The sequence below is a fragment of the Sinocyclocheilus rhinocerous genome, unplaced genomic scaffold (genome assembly GCF_001515625.1).
Source record: "Sinocyclocheilus rhinocerous isolate Xijiao unplaced genomic scaffold, SAMN03320098_v1.1 scaffold534, whole genome shotgun sequence".
NCBI lineage: Eukaryota > Metazoa > Chordata > Actinopteri > Cypriniformes > Cyprinidae > Sinocyclocheilus > Sinocyclocheilus rhinocerous.
The window spans coordinates 484,451-508,491 of NW_015646352.1; the positions used below are offsets into that span (position 1 = coordinate 484,451).

Consider the following 24,041-nt stretch of genomic DNA (forward strand, 5'->3'; position numbering starts at 1 on the left):
TGTGTGTATATAATATATATATATAAATATATATATATATATATATATATATATATATACATACACACAATGATTTCTGAAGGATCATGTGACACTGCAGACTGGAGTAATGGCTTCTGAAACTTCAGCTTTGCCATCACAGGAATTAATTACATTCTTTAATTGTATATATTTTTAAATACAATTACAAAGACATAAGTGAGATAAGTATGATAAGTATAAGTTAATAAACAAAAACATTATCCACCTATCTATCTATAGGTTTTTCACATTTGGAAATACTCGGGATAAGCCTGACTAGACATTTTTTAAATTGAAGCAAACAAAAGGACTGTGAGGGATAGAAGTATAGTCTGTTCAATAAGTTGTACTGTTGTGTATCTGAATGTTGATCTGAAAACTTGCTTTTGCAACAAATTTCCAGTGTGCACAATTTCAAGTGATGAAAAGTCATATCAAAACTATGTTTTTCCCCATCAGGACATAACCTAAGCTATAAAATCATCTGATCATCGCCACCATCTCCAGCGCTGTGTCAATTCACTCACGGGGTTCTCCGATGCGCAAGATCTCGCACAAGATGAGAGTGAGCTGAATGCTACTGCGGGCAAATGGACACTCGTGTTTGTCCTCTCTGCTGCTGTTCTCCAGCACAAACTGAGACAGTGAGACAAAGACTTATGGGCCGATACATACAAATATAGTGACATTCAGTGGCACCAAAAAGGATTTTTCTGCATTACATAACAAAAAATCCACATGGGCCGACTCACCCTGCTGTATGCGTCAGGGTAACGGGAGGCAAAATACGCCATGGTGTCCAACGCCAGGAGACCCGGAGGACACCGGCTCAGGTCCTGACCAGGATTACTGTTATTCTGACCCACACAAACACAAGAAACACCCTTAAATGTAAGCTTTGAGGTTTGTTGTGGTGCAGTATTCACACTTTCACTCTAAAACGTTTTTGGAGCACTCACAGAGAAGCCGAGTTTCTTAAACTCTTTAGCGCAGAGGGAACGTCTACGTTCGTTACTCAGACCGCTCTCGCTTTCCGTCTCAAACGCGGCCTGCCTGAGGCCGTGAAGCATGTCCCTCTGCTCCTGAAGGATACCAGAGAAATAAAGGTGCGCAAAGCAACTCAAAAAATCAAATGAAGATGCAGAATGAAAGTAAACCTGGTTGTAGGAGTCCAGAGGTGTCCTCATACGGGCCTCCAGATGGTTCAGACGGACCATCTGCAGCACATAGAGGTAGTGGGCCATCTCATCTCCAACTGAACTAGAACTGTGGATGATATTCTGCAAAAATAATCAGTTATGTTACATTTAATGTTTATTGTGATTGGGATGCAATGGGAAATGTTCACTGTATCAGGATTTTTTTAAAGCATCAGAATCAGAAACAGAATCAGAAAGAGCTTTATTGCCAAGTGTGTTTACACACACAAGGAATTCGTCTAGCTTCCAGTACAGAAAGTACAAACATAGTGCAGACATACATATAATTGAAGGTAATAAAAACACTAATAATAAAGAGAATGGACAATGAATTATAAACAACAATATAGTAATAAAATAGAGAAAAAGAAAAAATGTCAGTAGACAGAATTGTGAATGTGCATATGTGCTATTTACAGATGAAAGTTTTTATGAGTTATTTACAGATGTACAGTTTTCTAGGTGTGTTATGTGAAGTATTGTATGAATGAGCGAGAGGTTCAAAACTTTCTCACCTTGTGAATATACTGGCGTAGGTTCCTTTTCTCAAGAAACTCAAAGAGCTCCTGAAATTATATCAAATTTAAAATCAGAAACACTTAAAAAAAAAAAAGAATCAGAAACACTACCAAGAATCAATTACCTGCACACGGTACAAACTGAGAAAATTTTCCAACTATAAAAGCTATAAAAAGTCACAAAAATATACACTACCGTTCAAACGTTTGTGGTCTGTAAGATACTTCATTATTACAATTTAAAACAACTGTTGTCTATTTTAATATCTTTTCAAGTGTAATTTATTTCTGTGATGACAAAACTGAATCAAACTTTCATATTCATAATATTGATTTTACACTAGCAAAGTACTGTAGTTCTCAAACACCAATATTTAGACTTTAACTAATAGGAACTTATTTTGCTTGCACTATTGATATCCCAAAAGACAGTAGCAGCAAAACTAAGATATCAGAAAGACAAAACAAAAACCTCTCATCCTCTCACCTGTCTGTCTGCCTCACCAGCAGCCAGCAGCATCGCCATCAGCAGAGCCATGGCCTTAGTCTGCAGCTGCTGGTTTGTTCTACGGTACATTCAGTCAATCGAAAAAAGCAGGGGAAATGAGAAGCATATGTTAGAATGCCGATTTAAAAATCCAACACATTCTAATCTTAAACATGATTAATATCTACGTGATGAGCTAAACCAAAAGGTATTTTCAGAAAGAGGAAGAAACATTCACTTGCATGACAAGAGAAGTCACATTTTTATTTGTGTGTAAAGCAGAAAAGAGGACAATGACGCCCTCTAGAAATAACTCTCTTAAAATGCACTTTGAATCTAATGTAACTGCTAAGTGATTTGAATGATAATAATACATAATAATAGCTGTAACTCTAAAAATGTACCATTATTATTGTTGTTTTCATTATTATTCAATTTACTGTTATAATTGCTGTATTTCGTTACTGAAAGCAATGAGAACCGGTATTAAACATCTGCTATTGAAACTGTTAGTCACTGTTTTCGGCATAAATGAACCTCAATATAGAATCTTCATTGTCAGCTACTGTCATTTATATGGTGTCTTTCACAGCCTCGACTATTGTAGTTCCTCTTCCGCACCAATAAAGTAAACACTGGTAACACTGCAAACAGCCAAATAATCAAGCACCCTTCTGTACTTACACCTGCAGATGGGAAATGAGCCTCTCAAGGGTGATTTCTTGTTTGACCTCATTAAACAGATTATTGCTGCTGAGCACCATGCTCTCCAGGATAGCCAGCGACACCTGCTGGATAGACGTGTCCTGAACCTTTGCATTCACAAAACCAGCGATCTGAAAAACGAACACAAGGGAATAGATAAAAAATTGATATAGGTGATATTAGATGTTAGGATTTTATTGCGTTAGTTAATTATTTGTTAATAGCGAGAATTGTAGCTTAAAATAAAGTGCGACCACTAAGTTAATAAATAATAAATCCAATTAATAAAGCATTCAAAAAATATATTGACAAGAGGCTAGTGTTCATTATACAACGATATTATATAAAAATATGTGCCTGCAGAATGATGCAATTGACCAATCAGAATCAAGTATTTAATAAGTCATGAAATAAAGACATTAACTGACAGCCAGATGAATTGTTACAGTGTTTGTACTGTATTATGGAGCTTTAGTACCTTTTTGATAAAGACACTGGACAGATTCTCCCAGGACACAATGCCATGATCCATGAGCTCCATGAAAGCAGTGAGAGTGTGTGTCATTATCAGAGGAGCCCTGGAGAAAAAAAATCATACTATCACTGGTTTAATCTTAACTTTGGACAGTAATAAAACACTCGAAGACAGAGAAAAGAAGGCAGGAAACTGACTCGTGAGCATCCTCCACTATTTTGACAAGCAGGGAGTGCCCATCACGGCTGATAAACTCTTGAGCAAATGTGATGTCGGTGGAAACATTGGCCAGCAGCTTCAGAGAGTCACAGCGCACTCCGGAGTCTGAGCTCTGAATGCCTTTATACAGATCTTCAGCACAACGGCCCTGACAAACACAGTCTTATAAATCACTGAGCAAGAAAACATGGCCATTACATGGTACTGTGGTTGTGTACATTTGATTCTAACACAAAGACTGAATGAACAGATGTGTTTAGATACACTATGAAAGTTAAATACAGTCGCTGTCAAACTCTGGATACAAAATGACCATTTTGTGCATATGAGGTTGTGTGACACTCACTGGTGCTTTGGTTAAACGCAGGATGCTGCCGTTTTTGATGTCTAGGCGGTTCTAAAACAAAAGTCATAAAGCAGCCAACAGTCAGTATACAGGAAGTGATACTATTATTATTATCAGACATCATTATCACTGGCACGAATGTGTGTAATAAAGAGACAGAGACAGACAGACAGCAAGAAACCAAAAAAAAAAAAACTCAGAAAGACATATAGAAAGATAGATACAGACAAGGCAGAAGGACAAAAAATACAAAAAGAATTATAAAGAAAAGAAAGCAAGCCATACAGAAAGACAGACAGACATGAAGAAAGAAAGACAGAGAGCCATAAAAAAAGAAAGCCATACAGAAAGAAAGAAAGACATACAGACAGACATGAAGAAATAAAGACAGACAGCCATACAAAAAGAAAGAAAGAAAGAAAGAAAAAAAGAAAAAATTAACAGTCAAGACAGACAGTCTTAAGTACAGTGTTGATTAAATATGGCAGAGGATTCATGTTGTGCTGTTTTTGTCTATAGTATTGCATCATTATTCTAGTTTATTTTCAAACTCTCAGAGTGAGCGCCTGGAAATCTGCTACAGATGCAGCTTGATGATGCTGGCACTTGAAGGGCTCTATTTAGGGTGTCCAAAAGCCCATTTGGAGTGCAGCCCAAGGATTGGTGGTTTGTGCGCACAACTGTAATTCAAGCCTTTGCCTCTACTCGTCTGGGAACTCACAATCTCCACACTCTCACTTCATTTCACACGCACATCTGATGATACAGATAAATGATATTACACACTTTCATCAGCTCTCACAGTCACACCCCCAGGATACAGATGGACAGAAACAGACAAACACAACCACAACATGAAGTCCATGTCTTACCCCACCCAAGGTCAACAACAAATATACACCGTCAGATAAGTGAAGCACACAGTACTGGATTAAAGTCTCCACACACAGACACAAACAAGCTCATACACATAGTTATACTCTAAAGATGGTTGAAATGACCTACAGATTCAGTGATATACGTCTGGATCCCATCTGCATACTGCAGAGCATAGTTGTCAGGACCCGGAAGATTCCACCTTCAAAAATAATACAACACCCTTTACAAAAACAGGTATTTTACATCATGGAAAAATATACATGGACATTTGAGCAATGGAAAAACACCTCAAAAATACACACTTACTTGTCGCAAACCTCTTTTATGACAGCGGTGAGGGGCTTTTTCTGAAATAAGAGAAAATTATTAAATGTATTCAGTGTACACTAGCTAACAAGACAAAATGTGAGCAAAGGTCAAAAAGGTGATGCTATTTCTTTGTCTGGATCTATTCATTTATTCAAAAACACATAAAAAAATGCAAATTCATATATGCTATGACTTGAATACACATCCTTTTTGATGAGCATATTTTTAATTTCTGAATTAATGTCATTTTGGTATTTTTCTGGATTTTTATATTGATAACGTAATGAAGAAAACAGTGTTGTAATTGTTATCTAAAATTAAAACTTACTAATTGTTTTAGGTCAATTGAAATAAAGCTGAAATAAAACCAATAATAGATGAAGAACAAACTTAAACAAAAATGCGAAATATTGCCTTAGCAGCTAAATGAAATAAAATAAAAGTATACTAAAATGACTAAAACAAAAAGAAATTTTAGCTAAATAGAAATATATAAAAAAAAATAATAATAATGAATGATGAGCACAAAACTAAATTACTAAAAATGTAACTGAACGAAAACTGAAAATATAAAAATAAAACCTAATTCAAAAAATAATAATAGTACTATAATAGTATATAAATAATAATGAAAATAAAACACTGGAAACAAAAAGCGTTATTTAAAAAAAACATATATATATATATATATATATTGTCAAAACCGCTTCACTATTTATTAAAATTCTTATTCAAAAGACATAAAACAGGAAATGACATCGGGACGATGATGTGTGGGTGAATAAGTCTTTTAACGGTGGGCAAGTGACGTAACCGGTGTTGCGGCTTAACACTGGTATCACCGTCAGCACCGTCTATCGCAGCAAGCCTAATTAATACATTTCATATTACCTGAATTATTCATTCAAATGCTTTTCAACCTTAAACTTTAGAAAATAATGAAGACGTGAACGCTCACTCATTCGTCTTAAAGCATTTCAACCATAACAAAACAAGTGAGAAGGGAAAAGCTTCTCCCAAGTCAACATCTGAAATATCTCAGAATTTGTGGCAGCTCCTGCGGTGTTCCGCGGTAGACCAATCAGTGGCCTATAATTTGTGGTAAACGGGCTGGCAGTGAGTGGAAGCGTTTGGGACGGCGAGGAAATGCAGAAGGGAAGGTCACTGGGGGTTTGAGGTTCTTTCTAACTAATCCTTACGTACCAATCAGAGTCAAACAACAGGTTCATATTTCAACCCAGTTATCTCATGGTTTAGAAAACCCAAAGGAGAGCTTCTGTGACAACAGCGGGTCTTTAAGACAATTACACATTCTGTTAGGATGTCCCAAACAATGGGATCAAAGCCTCTGAAGATAGCGAATATGCTCAGCCTTTGTCCACCCTATTGTTTCGAGAAGGTAGACCCCATATGAGCCTATTCAAAACAACTGAGAATGAACTAATTGGTTATGATTTGTAAGAAGCAGAAAGTCTTTGATCTTACAGACCAAATCAATTTTAATTACAAATATGTTATAATACAATCTTTTTTTTTTTTTTTCTTGTGATTAATTAATTAGAATTATATAATAAGAAAGTTTACTAAATACAGTAACTAGTGCTGGGCGGTATGACCAAAAATTTATATCAAGGTATTTTTCAAAATTATACCGGTTTCACGGTACATGACGGTATTTTTTTTTTCATGCATGACCGAGTGTTAACCATATTTTCTACTGATTGAGAGAGGAAATACTGCAGTATATTGACTTAGAATGCCCTATTTTACTGTCATGATGAGTGAATATTGTCAAAAAATACCAAACCATTTTGTATTTCCCAATGTTTTAGCTACCCATAGATAGGTCCTTATCTAAAACAACTTTAAAACAAAATCTTAAAATAAAACGGTCTTAAAATTTGACAAAATTGTGTGACAGACCTTTTAAAAATAATTATGCTAATAAAAATTACAATTCAAACTGACTGAAAGATTGTTTATAATTTAACGCCATTCCATCTACCACGGCTATATTCATAGCAAGAAACAAGAACAAAATAGAAGGGAAAAAAAGTAAATAAATAAATATACTACATTAAACAAGAAATAAAAAGGAAATAATAATTAAAATATATAAAAGGTTTTTTTAAGTTTGTCTGTAAAACTAAATCTGGTCTCGCTTCATTAAAAACCGAGTCCTGGAATTCAAGACATCTCAGTCCAAATAAAAAAGATAAATAAATAAATAATAATAATAATAAAACTATAAAAATACATAATATCATTATAATCACATATATCATTATCTATTATATTTATTTTATTTCAGAAATTATTTTATTTATAGCCTAAATATAGGTTTACTTCAGAACATAGTAATGCTCTTTTAAAAGATACATGTTTATATTTATTATATATATCTATCTATATCGATGTTTTTCTCAAGTTTAATATATAATTTCATTTAGTATTCATTACTGAGGACAGGTTGTTAAAGGAGTAATGAGTTAGACTATAATGTCATAACTCTCATACAATACAGAGAAAATCAAATGAAATGATCACTAGATTACTCTTGTACACAAATGCATCATCTCTGATTTCAAATTTCACAGTGAAAGTTATTCGCAGTTCTTACAAAACTTAACCTTGCTATTTCACTTTCACACATTTTGCACTTGTAAGCAAGAACTTTCTCATTTGCATAAATCCCTTCATCTTTATGAAATGTATTTATATCCGTGAACTTCAGTGTGACACTGAATAAACAGTGCTGTTATTCCTCAAATGCTCACTACCGCTGAGTTTCGCACTGTTGCATGCACATTGCACACGGGTCAACATCCTTTTTATGACAGGAAGTGCACAACGGCTCACCTGGTCTAGCTGAATGAGCTGCGGGTATGCGCCCGGCATCTGAACGGCAATCTTTACTATATCCTTTTGCTGAGGCATGTTGAAAAATGTACGTCTACAACCCTGAAAGAGAGGGGGGGGGAAGAAATAAACACTAAAAGCAACCTACAAGTATTCGAACAATGGGTACAAACACTTTTCAAAGTGTATGAGCAACTGTGCCAACCAAACACAAGTATACTGACATATTTCAAAACATACTGAAATGTCACCAAGGTGAAGAGTGTGGACAAATGCTAGGACGCTAAATGTGTCACTAATTCTATTTCCAGGGTGATTGTGGGTGACTGTGTGTTCTGTGTTTACAGGCTTCCTCTTTTAAAAGAGAACTTGTGTGTCCCTCTCAGGTTGTGCTTTATGTTACATTTAAGTCAGCATGCTGGTTTTTATTTTTAGATTAATGGTAGTAAGTGCTAATGGTAAGTGCTCTCATTTTCTACTTGCCTCCTACAGACCTACACTTGTGACTATCAACATTAAAAGGATAGTTCATCCAAAAATGAAATTCTGTCATCATTTACAAAATTGTACTCCCATTGTATATTTCCATACTATGGGAGTCAACGGGGGCCATCAACTGTTCGGTTCCCAACATTCTTCAAAATATAATCTTTTGTGTCCAACAGAAGAAACAATTCAGGTTTGGAACAACTTGAGGGTGTGTAAATAATAACAGAATTTTTCATTTTTGGGTGAACTATCCCTTTAAGACTAGTCTAAGTCTACACCAACCACAGTTCATTTTACACACTGTTCTATAGTGAAAAGTGATAAAGAATGTTAAAGCAATAAAAAGTGATAAAAAATTAAAATTCTGTCATTATTTACATTATTTACCCTCATGTCGTTCCAAACCTGCATGAATTTCTGTCTTCTACAGGTCACAAAAAAGAGAAAATACAGTGCTGCTCATGAATATCTAGTTAACTTGCTGCTAAGTGTTAAACAAAACTCTCATGATCTTTCAAGGATTTGACGTCAATAATAACCTTGCAAATTCTTCTTCCTCAAAAGTTCATAGTAGCTGCCCAGTGCATTGTAAACATATAACTTAAATGAACAGCCCAGACAAAATGAAAATTATTGGGTCCGAAACAGCATTGAGCCCTATGATTTTCATTGTATGGACAAACAACACTGAGATATTTCCCAAAATATCAGAAAGAAGTGTGTGATTTCAGTCATCTCTACCTATTTTTGCATGCAATACGCATCAGATAGTCAGTGAACAGACTGTGGGCGGCCCATGAGTGTGGCCATCTGCGGCTAAAACTACGTCTATATGCACATGCACACAGCTGCTTTATTAAGGAGCCTCCGCCGAATTGTTAAACAGACTCAAGTACTTCCATATGTGTCCTCGGAAGACTTCCCATTGGAAGAGGGAAAGCTGTTTTTTGAACTTGGACAATAAAATACACTAAATGGGCCCAAAAACAAATTTCAGCTAAAACTTCAATCATACCTCTGTGATTTATACCGATTATTCACAGAAAGTTAACTAATCTAAATTACATGATTAAAGACCTCCACATATCAATGAGCTTTTTCAAGCTGATTAAATTACTCGTAAGACAGCCTTCCGTCTAAGGCTTTGGGTAAGAGCTCATGACACAGACTGAATTTTTGTTTCCCAGCATGCCTCAGCACGCTCAGTTGAAGTTGTGACAGCACAGCCCTCCTGCCACTGCATTTTTTAGAAATAGCTACAACAAGAAAGAAACTGTCAAAACGAGTTACACCGACTACTTTAGAGTCCACTGACAGTATTCCCAACTGATCCTTGACCTTTGAGTCTGATCTCCAGTGAGAGTGAATGGAAGAAATCAGGCTGCCTGGAATTCCATCCGTGCCAGCCTCTGACAGACCAGCAACCTCCAAAGCAGACATCACACACTTTTTCTGCAAAGTTTCACTGGATTTCTCAATCAAATCCAGAAATTATTAGTTAGGCTACATGTCATGCTCGTGGTTATGCATTTTATCCACTAATAATTGACGTCAGGTACAAAAGATTTAAAGGGAAACATTTGTATTCAATTAAAAACTATTTGCATATAAACCCGACAGAGCATTTAGATTGAAACGATATGGAACCTTCAAGTAAGTCACCAACAGAATCAAAGCTTGCGTTTGAAGCTTCGTTGTTCTATTTATAACAACAGTTCAATGCGTTTCCAATGCAAAATGATTAGGTAAATATAAACATGTACACGTTTAAATCTGTTTTGACTTGTTTAACGTTCGAGAGAAGTAGCAGCCAAAGTGTTTCGAACAAAAGTTATTTCCTTTCGTCTTACCTGTGGGAAAGCAGGAAAAAAATCACACTCTGCGAGGTCGCGGAGCGGATAAACATTTGCGCTTTGTTCGCGCGAAACGGCGACAGTGATTTGATTCTTTTCGAACTATCGGCTGTTACATTTCGTCCAAAGTTTTCGGAGAGTTCTAATTGATCACATTCACAGTTCCGGGTTGAATAATGTCCCTCCCGCCCCCTGGAGGAGGGAGCGGAGACCCGACTCTCCAAAAGTTTATGGGAATTTTTTTTTTTTTGAGGGACCCAGAGGGGAGACCCGAAACCTTACAGTAAACTAACGCTGCCCGAGACTAAACTAAACGCAACATTTATAATAAACGCAGCTGTTTACAGACGCAAGTTAGACTGTACTGTAGATGTCGGTTCCCTATATTGTCCATAAATACTGATATGGGAAATACCTGAATCTGCTATTTTACGTATTTTATTATTACTTCATTATTATTCATAAACAACCTAGCTCTGCAGAATTTCTACTCGAAATTGAGTATATAAAAATACTAATGATAAGCATTCGATAAGAGAATATTTAATAATCAATTTTTGGTGTTATTGTTTTCTGTATCTTAATTATATCTTAATGCAACTTTTTTTGCATCAGTGTATTTTCATGGATTAATATCCTTTAGTTTACACAACAGCATCTAATAAATTATGTAAAATGTTTTGTTGACCATTTAATTGTTGAAAAAAAATACATTTCATTATTATACAATTATATAAGACAGTTGATTGATGCAGTTTTATTTTTTTAATCACCAAGACAGACTATTAAAATAGTATCTTCAATAGTAAATTAAAATAGCACCTTAAAGGGTCATGAAACCCCAGACTACTTTTTCTGAGATTTTAGCAGAGGTGTTTGTGTTGCACATCATAGAAGACAATGTTAGCATCCGATAATTTTAACTGTTGGAGAAAACTGGTTAATTTTACGCTTTTTTGCACTGTTTTCATCTTCGGGTTTAAAATCTACATTGTGTTGACGTCACAATTTGTGACGTGGCAATGGACTATAGTACATCTATGACGCATTGGTGTCTAATAAATTATTCATGAGACTGGGTGTTCTTATCCTATGAGAAGAGCTTCACTTAATTATTCACATGTAAGACAAAACACTTGTTTTTGTGATATTTAAATCTACAATGAAGTATAACAGCAGATTTGTTGATGTATATAATTATCCTGACACAAACAAACAATGCTGCTATAATTACCAAATGCAATTTATGTTGGTGTGACTGTTTACTGAAAGATAAAATTACTTGCTTTAACTGCTGTGACAACTGAAAACTTTTTGACTTTCTTATATAATAGCTAAACAATGTTATTTATACTTAATTGACCACATTAATTTAAGTTAGCAACCACAAACCAAAGGTTGGTGCCTTAAAGCAGAATGGTAATATTTCAGATCAATCCTTTGATGGTGCAAATACTCAAACTATGTTACCAACCCAAGTTTTTAACCACTACACTACAACAGACCTATTCAAGTGAAACTAGAACAGAAATGCCTGGATCTGCAGGATATGACTCAAGCACCTTGAAGCAGTATGACAGACTCCTAAAGAATTAAGTGAAGGAAAAAAAAAAACAAGGAAGCATAGCAGGAGCACATGCCTTAAAATCAAACAAAGATAAATTCAAGAGCATCACAAATACAAAAACATTATTTCATGGGGATGACAATTCCAGTAAAGAACAACAATTCCGGTATTTTACAATGACAGTGAAAATCTGAAAACTGCTTGAATTCCCTGGATACTGTAAAACTGACTCGGCCAGCCCAATCAATGCATAGGGCTGGAAGTTACCTGCGTGATAAACTGTTTTAAAGTGCAATGTGGAGATAAACTAGACAGAAGAAACTGCAGACTATTTATCTAATGAAAACCAGAGCAGTTGGAGATCTATCAAGTACAAAAATAAATGGTAAATGCTTACTGTGTACAAGCATAAAAATATCGTTTAGCAGATAGGAACATTAAGAAAACAAGAAATGATTTTAATGGGGCCAACCATTAGTAGCGACACAGTCAGGAGCCCACATAATGACATTCTGTTTGGACAACGCTTAATACACAGCACATTAATACTCTATTTCTTGTCATATTGTGACTTCTCTTTATTTCCCCCCCAAACCCACATCCTTCTTTAGACAGTTTGTCTCATATACAGACATAATGAAGATGTCACTTATTTTCAAAAGAATCTATACACATATATAAACGGGATAAGGGCAGATGTACTTTATGGACTGAAAACATAGGGAGGGACGATTTTTTAAAATACAAAAATAGCAACTGGCATCTAATTTAACATTTGTACAGGACCTTATTCACACTGTAAGCTAACCATTTTATATGAAAGACAGTTTCTGCCACAGAATGAAAAAAGAAAAAAAAAAAGTAACAGACTTTTTTTCCCCCTCGCAGTTGAGTTCATTTCTCACAATTAGTTCTTGTAAGTTTTTATCTCGCAATTCTGACTTTTCTCTCTGAATTCTCTCAAGTTTAAATCTCAAATTTTTTTAGTTTCAAACTGAATAAAAAGGTAATTGCAACGTTTTCCTACGATTCCGATTTTTTTCTCGCAACTGCGACTCCATTTCAGTTTTCTCAGAATTGCTGAGAAAAAGAGTTGCAATTACCCTTCTCATTTTTTTATTCCATGGTGAAAACTAGCTTCCATAATTTTGAGAGTGAGACACATAGGATTAAAAATAGACAAAATAGGAATGGTTCATCAACACAAAGTATGTTCATTTACTTTTTCTGATGATCGACACTCTTATAAATAGATTTTGCCATGTAGCACCAAACTGTATCAAACCCACACAGGACAGGTTATTCTGCAATGCAATCTTCTCCACTAAGTTGCTAGTGTAACTTAATTACTTCGGCATGGTGTTTCCAAGAGCTGTCATTTGCTGCAAGATGAGAACAAACTTCTGCCTACAAGCAGAATCGCCTCAAAATGTATGCATTAGAGGCATGCTTTCTTCAAAAGAATAATCACACAAGAAATACACCGTTTCATTAACAATCTGTATAAGAGAAAAGGTGCTACTTTAGAAGAGGAAGACCATTTAGAAAGACACATCCAGCTGGTATTTTCATGGTACCATTAACCATTGCTGGTGAATTTAGTCTATTTTGTGATAAACATGAAATTCCCTCGACGTCTATACAAAAGTAGTATAAAAACAATTCGTTTGGGTCTAATTAACAAAAATGGTTTGTATGGATGTCTGATGTCTTCATCAGATTGGATCAGTTGAATTTAGCAGGGAAATTCAGCCGCTTTGGGTTTGGAGTAAATATACACATATAAAAAAAGCTTTATATACACACAGAATCAGCTTATCATACATATGGATCTGACACAGAGCCACACTTTCTTTTTTTTCTCCTTTCAAAAGGGTAAATAAAAAAAAGTTCTTTTAAGTACACTACTCTCATTGTATGGTGTGTTTGGAGGTCAAAGGTTGGCAATGGGAACGTCAAAGAGGTCACAAAGGCCCTCCGTCTCATCCAGGTTATAGATGTAGTCATGGTCACCCGGAGGAGGGGATAGACGGAGGAGCGGAGAGAAAACTATGAAAGAAAGAGAGAAGAAGAGTGATACTATGGCCATGTTTGTGTAACAATATGAAACTGTCTAACAGTTGCTCCTTTGATTTTTCATCACACCCATCATGATGTCATTGAGCTTTTTTTTTCTAAAATGGATACAATTTCAGTTGACAGTCAAATTTGAACTACTTTTATTGATTATATACATAATAGAACACATAAACCCAGGATTTGTTATATACATAAACATCCAAACTTCCATTTCATGTTTAGTAATAGACTATATACAGGTGGCCTGACTCATGATCGGCTTTACCTTCTGATGACATCAGCTCCTCAAGCAAATCTGTACTCATAATTTCTGTATGGAGAAAGAAGGAAATATGACAAATATGAAAACAATTTTTCTGTGTGCTATATAAAATCACAGATTCTCTGGTTGAGTTAAGCACATCAGCGATAGATAAGCATCAGGAAGGAGCAGCAAATGTTAAACATGTTTGACCTCACCTTTAGGGTCAAACATTTCTGAAAGTTCTTTGGGGAGATCCAGCACTGAGAAAACGAAGAGAAAACCGAGTCAGAATTGCATAAGCAAGCCAATTTGCTTCAACTGATTCAGAACTTTAAAGCATTAAAGGAATTTTAATTAATCACTTTTATGGTACTGTCCCAAGCCAGACTCAACATTTCAGACCAGAATCTTCTTTCAATAAAGATTAATGACAGAATCATGCTCATTTTCAAAAGCACAGGCACTTACGATCTGAAGGGTCTGTTTTGATTGATTCAAAAAGGGTTGAGGAATCAGGAAGTGAAGAGCTGCTGTCCAGTGATGCAGAAGACTGCAGCTGCTGCGTGTCTGTTGAAGATGTCGGATTGGCTGTTGTATCTGAAGTGGAGGTCCTTGAAATGTCTAATAACAACAACAACAGTAATATAGCATGAGAAATTATATATTTCATTATATATAATTCAATAGTTAAATAATAACAACAATAAATGTTGTGTAATTAATAAACAAAAATACATAATTTACAATACTGGTTAAAAGTTTAGAATGATTAAAAAAAATGTAAATGCTTTTGAAAGAAGTCTCTTATGGTCACCAAGGCTACATTTATTTTTATTAAAATACAGTAAAACTGTAATATTGTAAAATATTACAATATTGTCATTTGTAATTTGAATATATTTTAAAATGTAATTTATTCCTGTGATGGTAGAACTGAATTTTCAGCAGTCATTACGACACGCCTTAGTGTCACTTGACCCTTCAGAAATCACTCTAATATGCTGATAATTAATAATGGTGCTTAATTATCAGTAATGGTTCTTATTATCATCAATGTTGGAAAAAGTTTTTTTTTTTTCAGGACTTTCGGATCAATAAAAAGTTCATAAGAACAGTTGGAAAAAGTTTTTTTCTGAAGGATCATGTGACACTGAAGATTGGAGTAATGACTGATAAAAATTCAGCTTTGCATCACAGAAATAAATCACATTTTGACATTTTAAAACAGAAAATTATTTTTTATCTGTAACATTTCACAATATTACTGCATTTACAGTATTTTTAATTAAATAAATTAAGCCTTGGTGAACATAAGAGACTTTAGAAAAAATCTTATTTCAAACATTTGAATATATAATTGGTAATATTATATATAATGATAACACTATATAATCCTTCATTACATAACCAACTTTGCCAATGTGTAAATCACAATACAATAAGACAACAAACAAAGCATTTTCAGACACAATAATTTATTAAAATATGGGCAGCATCCAACCTGTAGCTGCCCCAGCAGCAGAGGCAGTGGTTGTGTTGGGAGGGACGGCGGCGGCGGGACTCTGGCAGGTCTCCGTCTCATCCAGGTTATAGATGTAGTCATGGTCACCCGGAGGAGGGGATAGACGGAGGAGCGGAGAGAAAACTATGAAAGAAAGAGAGAAGAAGAGTGATACTATGGCCATGTTTGTGTAACAATATGAAACTGTCTAACAGTTGCTCCTTTGATTTTTCATCACACCCATCATGATGTCATTGAGCTTTTTTTTTCTAAAATGGATACAATTTCAGTTGACAGTCAAATTTGAACTACTTTTATTGATTATATACATAATAGAACACATAAACCCAGGATTTGTTATATACATAAACATCCAAACTTCCATTTCATGTTTAGTAATAGACTATATACAGGTGGCCTGACTCATGATCGGCTTTACCTTCTGATGACATCAGCTCCTCAAGCAAATCTGTACTCATAATTTCTGTATGGAGAAAGGAAACATGACAAATATGAAAACAATTTCTTTGTGCTACATAAAACCACAGATTCTCTGGTTCAGTTAAGCGTATCAGCAATGTTCCCTCTAAGCTGCGTAAACAGCCGCACACTTCTTATGTCGCAGCCTCGCAGAAGAAATAATATGTAGAGCACAAGACAGACACAAAAATGTGTTGGTAAAGCCATTTGATTGAATTCTAGTAAATGCAAAAGAATTGCAATGCTCGGGCAAACGGTAGCAAAACTCTGAGACATTTACAGTTACACACAGGTGTAGTGTGCAAACATGGGATGTTTTAGATAACTGTAAAAGAATTCACGTTCACGTTTTTTTTTTTATTGAAAATATTTGTTTTTTTATATTACATTATATTATAAGCGTAATAAATAACTGACCTCAAAAAGGGAATTCATGAGCAATAACTGCTTAAGTTTGTCATATTATATTACATTATATAATATACAACCTAAAATGTGCATCATTTAGTTACATCAAGGGTCAAATCAAATATAAATAGTTAAAAGTTACACACTTTTTTGTGTGTGTGCACTGAACAGGTTTGGTATAAAGAATGTTTTTGATCAGGAGGCCGAAATGCCCAACCAACAGAGAAAAGTTTTGCTCAGCAAGAAAAAAAGAGGGAACATTGCATATCAGCAATAGATGATAAACATCAACAAGGAGCAGCACGTCTAGCATGTTATACAGGTCCTCACCTTTAGGGTCAAACATTTCTGAAAGTTCTTTGGGGAGATCCAGCACTGAGAAAACGAAGAGAAAACCGAGTCAGAATTGCATAAGCAAGCCAATTTGCTTCAACTGATTCAGAACTTTAAAGCATTAAAGGAATTTTAATTAATCACTTTTATGGTACTGTCCCAAGCCAGACTCAACATTTCAGACCAGAATCTTCTTTCAATAAAGATTAATGACAGAATCATGCTCATTTTCAAAAGCACAGGCACTTACGATCTGAAGGGTCTGTTTTGATTGATTCAAAAAGGGTTGAGGAATCAGGAAGTGAAGAGCTGCTGTCCAGTGATGCAGAAGACTGCAGCTGCTGCGTGTCTGTTGAAGATGTCGGATTGGCTGTTGTATCTGAAGTGGAGGTCCTTGAAATGTCTAATAACAACAACAACAGTAATATAGCATGAGAAATTATATATTTCATTATATATAATTCAATAGTTAAATAATAACAACAATAAATGTTGTGTAATTAATAAACAAAAATACATAATTTACAATACTGGTTAAAAGTTTAGAATGATTAAAAAAAATGTAAATGCTTTTGAAAGAAGTCTCTTATGGTCACCAAGGCTACATTTATTTTTATTAAAATACAGTAAAACTGTAATATTGTAAAATATTACAATATTGTCATTTGTAATTTGAATATATTTTAAAATGTAATTTATTCCTGTGATGGTAGAACTGAATTTTCAGCAGTCATTACGACACGCCTTAGTGTCACTTGACCCTTCAGAAATCACTCTAATATGCTGATAATTAATAATGGTGCTTAATTATCAGTAATGGTTCTTATTATCATCAATGTTGGAAAAAGTTTTTTTTTTTTCAGGACTTTCGGATCAATAAAAAGTTCATAAGAACAGTTGGAAAAAGTTTTTTTCTGAAGGATCATGTGACACTGAAGATTGGAGTAATGACTGATAAAAATTCAGCTTTGCATCACAGAAATAAATCACATTTTGACATTTTAAAACAGAAAATTATTTTTTATCTGTAACATTTCACAATATTACTGCATTTACAGTATTTTTAATTAAATAAATTAAGCCTTGGTGAACATAAGAGACTTTAGAAAAAATCTTATTTCAAACATTTGAATATATAATTGGTAATATTATATATAATGATAACACTATATAATCCTTCATTACATAACCAACTTTGCCAATGTGTAAATCACAATACAATAAGACAACAAACAAAGCATTTTCAGACACAATAATTTATTAAAATATGGGCAGCATCCAACCTGTAGCTGCCCCAGCAGCAGAGGCAGTGGTTGTGTTGGGAGGGACGGCGGCGGCGGGACTCTGGCAGGTGGAGGTGGAGGATGGCGTACTGTTGGCTACCGGTTTGGTGGGTGCAGCAGCAGCAGAGGTAGTTGAAGCTGGGGTGGACAGGCTCTGAAGCATGTCGTCAGGCGGGGGCACGGGCAGCACCACAGGAGAAGAACTAGAGGGGTCCTTATTCACCAGCAGGACCTCGATGGGGCCTGCAGAGCTCTTCAGGTGAATCTGGTACTTCTTTTGTCCATTGACATGCTAAAACAATTACAATAATAATAAACAAGTGTATTTATATAGAAATATATAAACTCTCCACATTACTTTTTAATGGAAATACAAGCAGGACTTACAGATTCAGGCAGAGGAACCTCCAGCTGTGTTCCTGAAGGAGCTCTTATTGCTAGAAGAGTGTCACCTAGTGGCAGAGAAACATATATAGAGTTAACGTAGTAGACATTTGCAGCTTTCTGACTGGCAATAATTGTTATTGCAGTAACACTGGTGTTGTGTAGGGAGCCTGATGGGAAAAACCAACCTTTGAAGCAATTGCAGAGGTCTTGATGTGTTACATACGCCAGAGTGTGTCAAGTTAAGGACATAGAGCAAACATAAGCTTTCAAATACAAACTTCACTTTGAGGATCGATTTAAAGTGTCACATGAGCATCTACAGCTAAAACAATCCAGACTTTAAGTACCGTAGAGTGGTTACAACACTCAAAAGATGAAACCTAAAGGTGTAGCTAGAAGGATATGGGCTATTTAGCGAGTCGTCTGTCACGTTTTTGATGCTCTGCTGAACCCAAACTCTCTGCTGGTCCAGTTCATGTTCCCTCCTGTCAAGATCCTCCAATTCCAACTTGAGATCAATTAGCTTGTCTGCAATTTCACGTGTGTTGCAACCCGGACCAACACCCCTACAAACGAACAAAAACAGAGACAGACATTTAGATCAAGTGAATTAGTTAACATTCAAACAGATACCTCTCAAAAATATAAACAGCTACAGCTTAGTAAAGATATTAATTTTAAACAGATGTCTCAGAAGACCAGTTAAATGCATTTTCATGTTTTGGTTGGGTTATTTCTTCAAATAAACCTTGCTCATTGTCACTCACTGCATATTACTTCAAATTGTAATACATACATACAATAGTATTTTACAGTACAGTTCAAACGTTTGGTGTCGGTAAGATTTTAAAGAAAGTGCTCAATAAGGCTGCATTTATTTGGTCAAAAATACAGTAAAACAGTAATATTATGAAAGTTAAAAAAAAAAATCATTGTTTTCCATTCAAATATATTTTTAAATGTAATTTATTCCTGTGATGCAAAGCTGAATTTTCAGCATCATTACTCCAGTCTTCAGTGTCACATGTTCCTTCAGAAATCATTATAATAGGCTGATCTGCTGCATTTCTTATAATCATCAAAGTTGAAAACAGTTAATATTTTTTAAGAAACTGATACCTTGTTTCAGGATTCTTCGATGAATAGAAAGTTCAAAAGAACAGCATTTATTGGAAACAGAAATCTTTTGTAAAATTTTGGTCAGTTTAATATGCCTTTGCTGAATAAAAGCATTCATTTCTTATAAAAAAAATGTAAAAAATAAAAAATTTTTTTACTGACACTTGAGTGAAAGTGTATATACAATACTATATTTCATATTTACACAATATACTTTGAGTGAAAAAAGGTTGCCGTACCCATGCAATAATAATAATTAACATTATAATTACATAATGCTAGTTAGTTTCACAAAGAAAAGATGTCTGAGGTTCTTTTAACCCAGAAGCCCACTAAAATCTTTAATTTGTGATGTGAAACACTTTAATAATGCAGTGACCAAAAATATAGGAATAAGGAGTATGTTTCAACATTAAAGTCATCAGAAAGCATCTGCACGTCTGTCTTACTTCCACTGGATGCTGTTTTTGGATTTCTTCTCGATGAGTCCAATGCCTTCCAAAACATTGGTGATGTCATAGATACGCCGTTTTTGCCTTACAGCCAAAGTATCTGCAGCCTAAATCACATTCAAACAAACAGAGCAAACCAGATTATTGCTTCACCTCTTTACCCGTAAATGGATTAACTACACAACACACACACAAAGTGTTTTGCACAGTGCAAATGTTTCACATATGAAGCCATTAAAAGAGCAGTTCACTGAAAAATACTCACTTTTTATGACTTATTAAAATATTAGGCACAATGTGAGAGACAGACAGCGTTGGTCACCATTCACTTGCACTGAACCTTTTTTTCAAGCAATGAAAGTGAATGGTGACTGAAGCTGTCATTCAGCCTAACATCTTTTGTGCTCCCACTGAAAATATCAAGTCATATGGACTTGAAACAAAATGAGGGTGAGTAAATAGTCAGAATTTAAAAAAATTTCCCGTGAACTGTCCTTTCAAGACTGACTTAAAAAAAAAGACAAAAACAGCCCAGAAAAGTTGACAAGCAAGCAACTTGATGCAATCAGGTTCCAGCAGCAGCTGCGCATTTCTAAACCACTACTTCGAATACACAATCTTAGATCACTCAAAATCACCAAATAATACTTTTAACACACTTTAGACGTGTAATATTACGCTTAAACCCCAAGATATGCAAAGAAACGCCTCCCCTGGTCGCGCAGGCCTAAACTATCCCAAACTCCAGAGCACGTGCTTGTTTTGAAGGCTTTTGTTTGAGTTTTCAGCCCGGATGGGATCTGCTTCTCAACCGCGGGAAAAACCCTCCGGGACACAACAACAAACACCCGAGCTGATTTGCTTTGCCGATAGGAGTGACATAACATTTGCAACCTGTTAGCTGGCTCGCCTGGTGTAGCTGAGGAACTATTTTATTTGAGGCGAGCTGTCGGGGGAGTCGAGAGAGGGACTGTGCGTGCACGTGACCCCCTCTTCCCTTACCAAAGCAACTTTTTAAGCAACTTTTCCGTGCTGTTATAAGACCTAAAGTGCATCTGTTTGCATGCAAACATTAAAAACGATACATATTTAGCTGGCGCTGCGCGTCTCGAGCGATACTGAAAACATATAGCTGTTGATTGTGGTAGTGATGATGAGGATGAGCTCGTGTCGTACTTACAGCTTTTAGATCCAGCACTCCGTCCTTCGCTTCCTGCAGCAGAGTCACAAATTTAGTCGTGAGCAGTCCGAGACTTTTCTCGTGGCGACTGGGGGTCTGCGGCTGTAGCGACTCTCCCATTGCTCCCAGTTCGTTTCTTCCGGTCTCTAAATCCATCAAGTTGCTTTTAAAGTTTGATTAAATTCCCACAGTTCTCTTTCCGGTTGGTTTATGTTTGAATATTTAACGCTTTCTGCTGTTATATCGCTGACAGCACCGCTTCTGCCGCCCAAACGCTCGCTTCCCGTCAACGGCCGGTGATTCCTGAAGCATGGAGGGGGAAGTTCAGCTCGAAATGAGAGAGTATAGACCCCCGTTCAGGGACCGGTCCGGTTCAGGACACAGGTTACCCGAACCCAGATGGCCTAACAGAACAGACGCTCTCTCAAACACCAGGACTGAGCTGCTTGAATGACTGAAGCCGTTGAGGCGCAGTGCATCATGGGATGACCTGATAAAAAAAAATGGAAGGCTCCTGCATTCTGTCAAACGGCCTGTAGGGGGCGATAAGAACGGCACCTTGAACTAAGGCGGCCATGTGGGGGCCACAGATACCGTTTTTTCTCTGTCATATGATAAATTGAAAAATGCTAGTTTTTTTTGTAGCTTTTGATGTGTTTGAATTCATTAACCATTTAAAGCAGTAAGGCACCCCTGGATTTGCTTTCTTTGATTTTTTTCAATGAAGTGTTTTATCTTTAGGCATTGGTTAATTTTTTTTTTAGACTTTCTGACTTGACTGGCAGATAGATAGATAATATAATATAATATAATATAATATAATATAATATAATATAATATAATATAATATAATATAATATAATATAATATAATATAATATAATATAATATAATATAATATAATATAATATAATATAATATAATATAATATAATATAATATAATATAATATAATATAATATAATATAATATAATAATAATAATAATAATTAAGGCCTATTAATAAAAATATATATTGACAGACAGATAGATAGATAGATAGATAGATAGATAGTAGCCTATATATTGACAGATAGATATATAATATAATAATAATAATAATAATAATAATAATAATAAAGGCCTATTAATAAAAATATATACTGACAGACAGACAGACAGACAGATAGATAGATAGATAGATAGATAGATAGATAGATAGATTCGATAATCGGTCATTATAAATATATTCATTTTGAGCCTTCAGGCAAGGTGCACCATGGGAATGTTCAGTGTTTGAAGTGGGAGGGCTTGTGTGTTGCTATCTGAGTTTTACGTGAAAGGAGAGCAGTTAACCGCTGGACATCAGTCAGCATGCTGGGCTTTCTGATACTGGTGTGGATATGCATCTTCCTCCTGTTCCTCTTCATCCAAATCCCGAGGCCTAAGAACTTTCCTCCTGGACCTCGTCCTCTGCCATTATTTGGGAATCTGCTGGAGCTAAACATCAACAATCCTTTGAAAGACTTTGAGAGGGTACAGTATTACATTCTTTAAACACTTCATTGATCACTAATTTGAATCTTGAAGAAATACATTAAGAATATCCATGCAACATTCCAAAAATGCTTATTGGATTGTAAAATATATGGTAGCGTATTGAACTGCAAGCAGTCTAATGTCTCAATGCTAAACCTTTCAGCTCGCAGATCGCTATGGGAAAGTTTACAGCCTGTATCTGGGATCAAAACCTTGGGTGGTTCTTAATGGTTTTGAGGTTTTGAAGGAAGCTCTTGTTACTAAGGCTGTGGACTTTGCAGGACGCCCACAGGATCTCATGGTCAACCATATTACAAAAGGAAGCGGTAAATCTACTTGCAAATGAACCTTCCCTCTTATACCTTTGTACAGACTATGGTTAATCAATATCCTTTTGAGGTTGTTCACATTGTGTCTCTTCTATAGTCCAAAGAGCAATTTTCTACTTTATCCGATATTACACTTAGTATCATTGAGGCCAATAAATGATATTTACATATTACTGCAGGTGTAATTTTGTCTGACTATGGCTCCAGTTGGAAAGAACACAGACGCTTTGCTCTGATGACCCTGAGGAACTTTGGCCTGGGGAAGCAATCAATGGAGGAGAGAATTCTAGGAGAGGTTTCTCATGTTATTGCCAAATTGGAAAAAAGAGTTGGTAATAATGTGCTTATTTTTGTTACATACCTGTATCTTAAAGGAACAGTTCACACAATGTCAATTTTGACTTGACATTCAGATCAATGTACACTGTGTCTGTGCAGGAAGCCCCTTTGACCCTCAGACTATGTTCCACAATGCTGCATCAAATATCATCTGCATTGTTCTGTTTGGATCCCGCTATGATTATGACGATGAATTCCTCAAGCTTTTCATTCACCTCTATACAGAGAATGCAAAGATTGCCAATGGACCATGGGCCATGGTGAGGCCATGGTATAATCATCTTTTAAATGATTATATTCATAGCCAGGGCTGTCCAAACTCGGTCCTGGAGGGCCGGTGTCCTGCAGAGTTTAGCTCCAACTTGCCTCAACACACCTGACTGGAAGTTTCTATGCCTAGTAAGAGCTTGATTAGCTGGTTCAGGTGTGTTTAATTAGGGTTGGAGCTAAACTCTGCAGGACACC

At 35.6% G+C, this 24,041-nt stretch overlaps 3 protein-coding genes across 4 annotated transcripts in view; 1 reads left to right on the top strand and 2 right to left on the bottom strand.

Annotated features, from left to right (window-relative positions):
• LOC107707465 (engulfment and cell motility protein 3-like) overlaps window positions 1-10,515 on the bottom strand; it is a 21,320-nt gene extending 10,805 nt beyond the window's left edge. For both annotated transcript variants that reach the window (XM_016511474.1, XM_016511473.1), the window contains exons 1-14: window positions 10,357-10,515; window positions 8,018-8,119; window positions 5,156-5,196; window positions 4,976-5,048; window positions 3,971-4,021; window positions 3,603-3,772; window positions 3,409-3,508; window positions 2,910-3,061; window positions 2,226-2,304; window positions 1,736-1,786; window positions 1,179-1,301; window positions 981-1,103; window positions 774-878; window positions 549-657 (exon numbers count right to left, since the gene is read on the bottom strand). In XM_016511474.1, the coding sequence (XP_016366960.1) occupies window positions 549-657; window positions 774-878; window positions 981-1,103; window positions 1,179-1,301; window positions 1,736-1,786; window positions 2,226-2,304; window positions 2,910-3,061; window positions 3,409-3,508; window positions 3,603-3,772; window positions 3,971-4,021; window positions 4,976-5,048; window positions 5,156-5,196; window positions 8,018-8,095 (1,255 nt within the window). In that variant the 5' untranslated portion in view covers window positions 8,096-8,119; window positions 10,357-10,515. The remainder of the gene's footprint in view (window positions 1-548; window positions 658-773; window positions 879-980; window positions 1,104-1,178; window positions 1,302-1,735; window positions 1,787-2,225; window positions 2,305-2,909; window positions 3,062-3,408; window positions 3,509-3,602; window positions 3,773-3,970; window positions 4,022-4,975; window positions 5,049-5,155; window positions 5,197-8,017; window positions 8,120-10,356) is intronic.
• Window positions 10,516-12,806: 2,291 nt separating this feature from the next.
• On the bottom strand, window positions 12,807-21,890 carry LOC107707467 (transcription factor E2F4-like). Its single transcript, XM_016511479.1, has 14 exons — window positions 21,393-21,890; window positions 20,210-20,319; window positions 19,046-19,207; window positions 18,827-18,870; window positions 18,642-18,706; window positions 18,255-18,546; window positions 17,222-17,374; window positions 16,969-17,013; window positions 16,190-16,234; window positions 15,751-15,894; window positions 14,718-14,870; window positions 14,465-14,509; window positions 14,271-14,315; window positions 12,807-13,975 (listed from the first exon to the last, which is right to left on the bottom strand). The coding sequence occupies exons 1-14, from the start codon at window positions 21,546-21,548 to the stop codon at window positions 13,860-13,862; spliced, it is 1,575 nt and encodes a 524-aa protein (XP_016366965.1). The 5' UTR covers window positions 21,549-21,890; the 3' UTR covers window positions 12,807-13,859.
• Window positions 21,891-22,706: 816 nt separating this feature from the next.
• cyp2x9 (cytochrome P450, family 2, subfamily X, polypeptide 9) overlaps window positions 22,707-24,041 on the top strand; it is a 5,045-nt gene continuing 3,710 nt past the window's right edge. Inside the window, exons 1-4 of the mRNA XM_016511480.1 lie at window positions 22,707-22,905; window positions 23,072-23,234; window positions 23,417-23,569; window positions 23,676-23,836. Coding sequence (XP_016366966.1) covers window positions 22,744-22,905; window positions 23,072-23,234; window positions 23,417-23,569; window positions 23,676-23,836 — 639 coding nt within the window. The 5' untranslated portion in view covers window positions 22,707-22,743. The remainder of the gene's footprint in view (window positions 22,906-23,071; window positions 23,235-23,416; window positions 23,570-23,675; window positions 23,837-24,041) is intronic.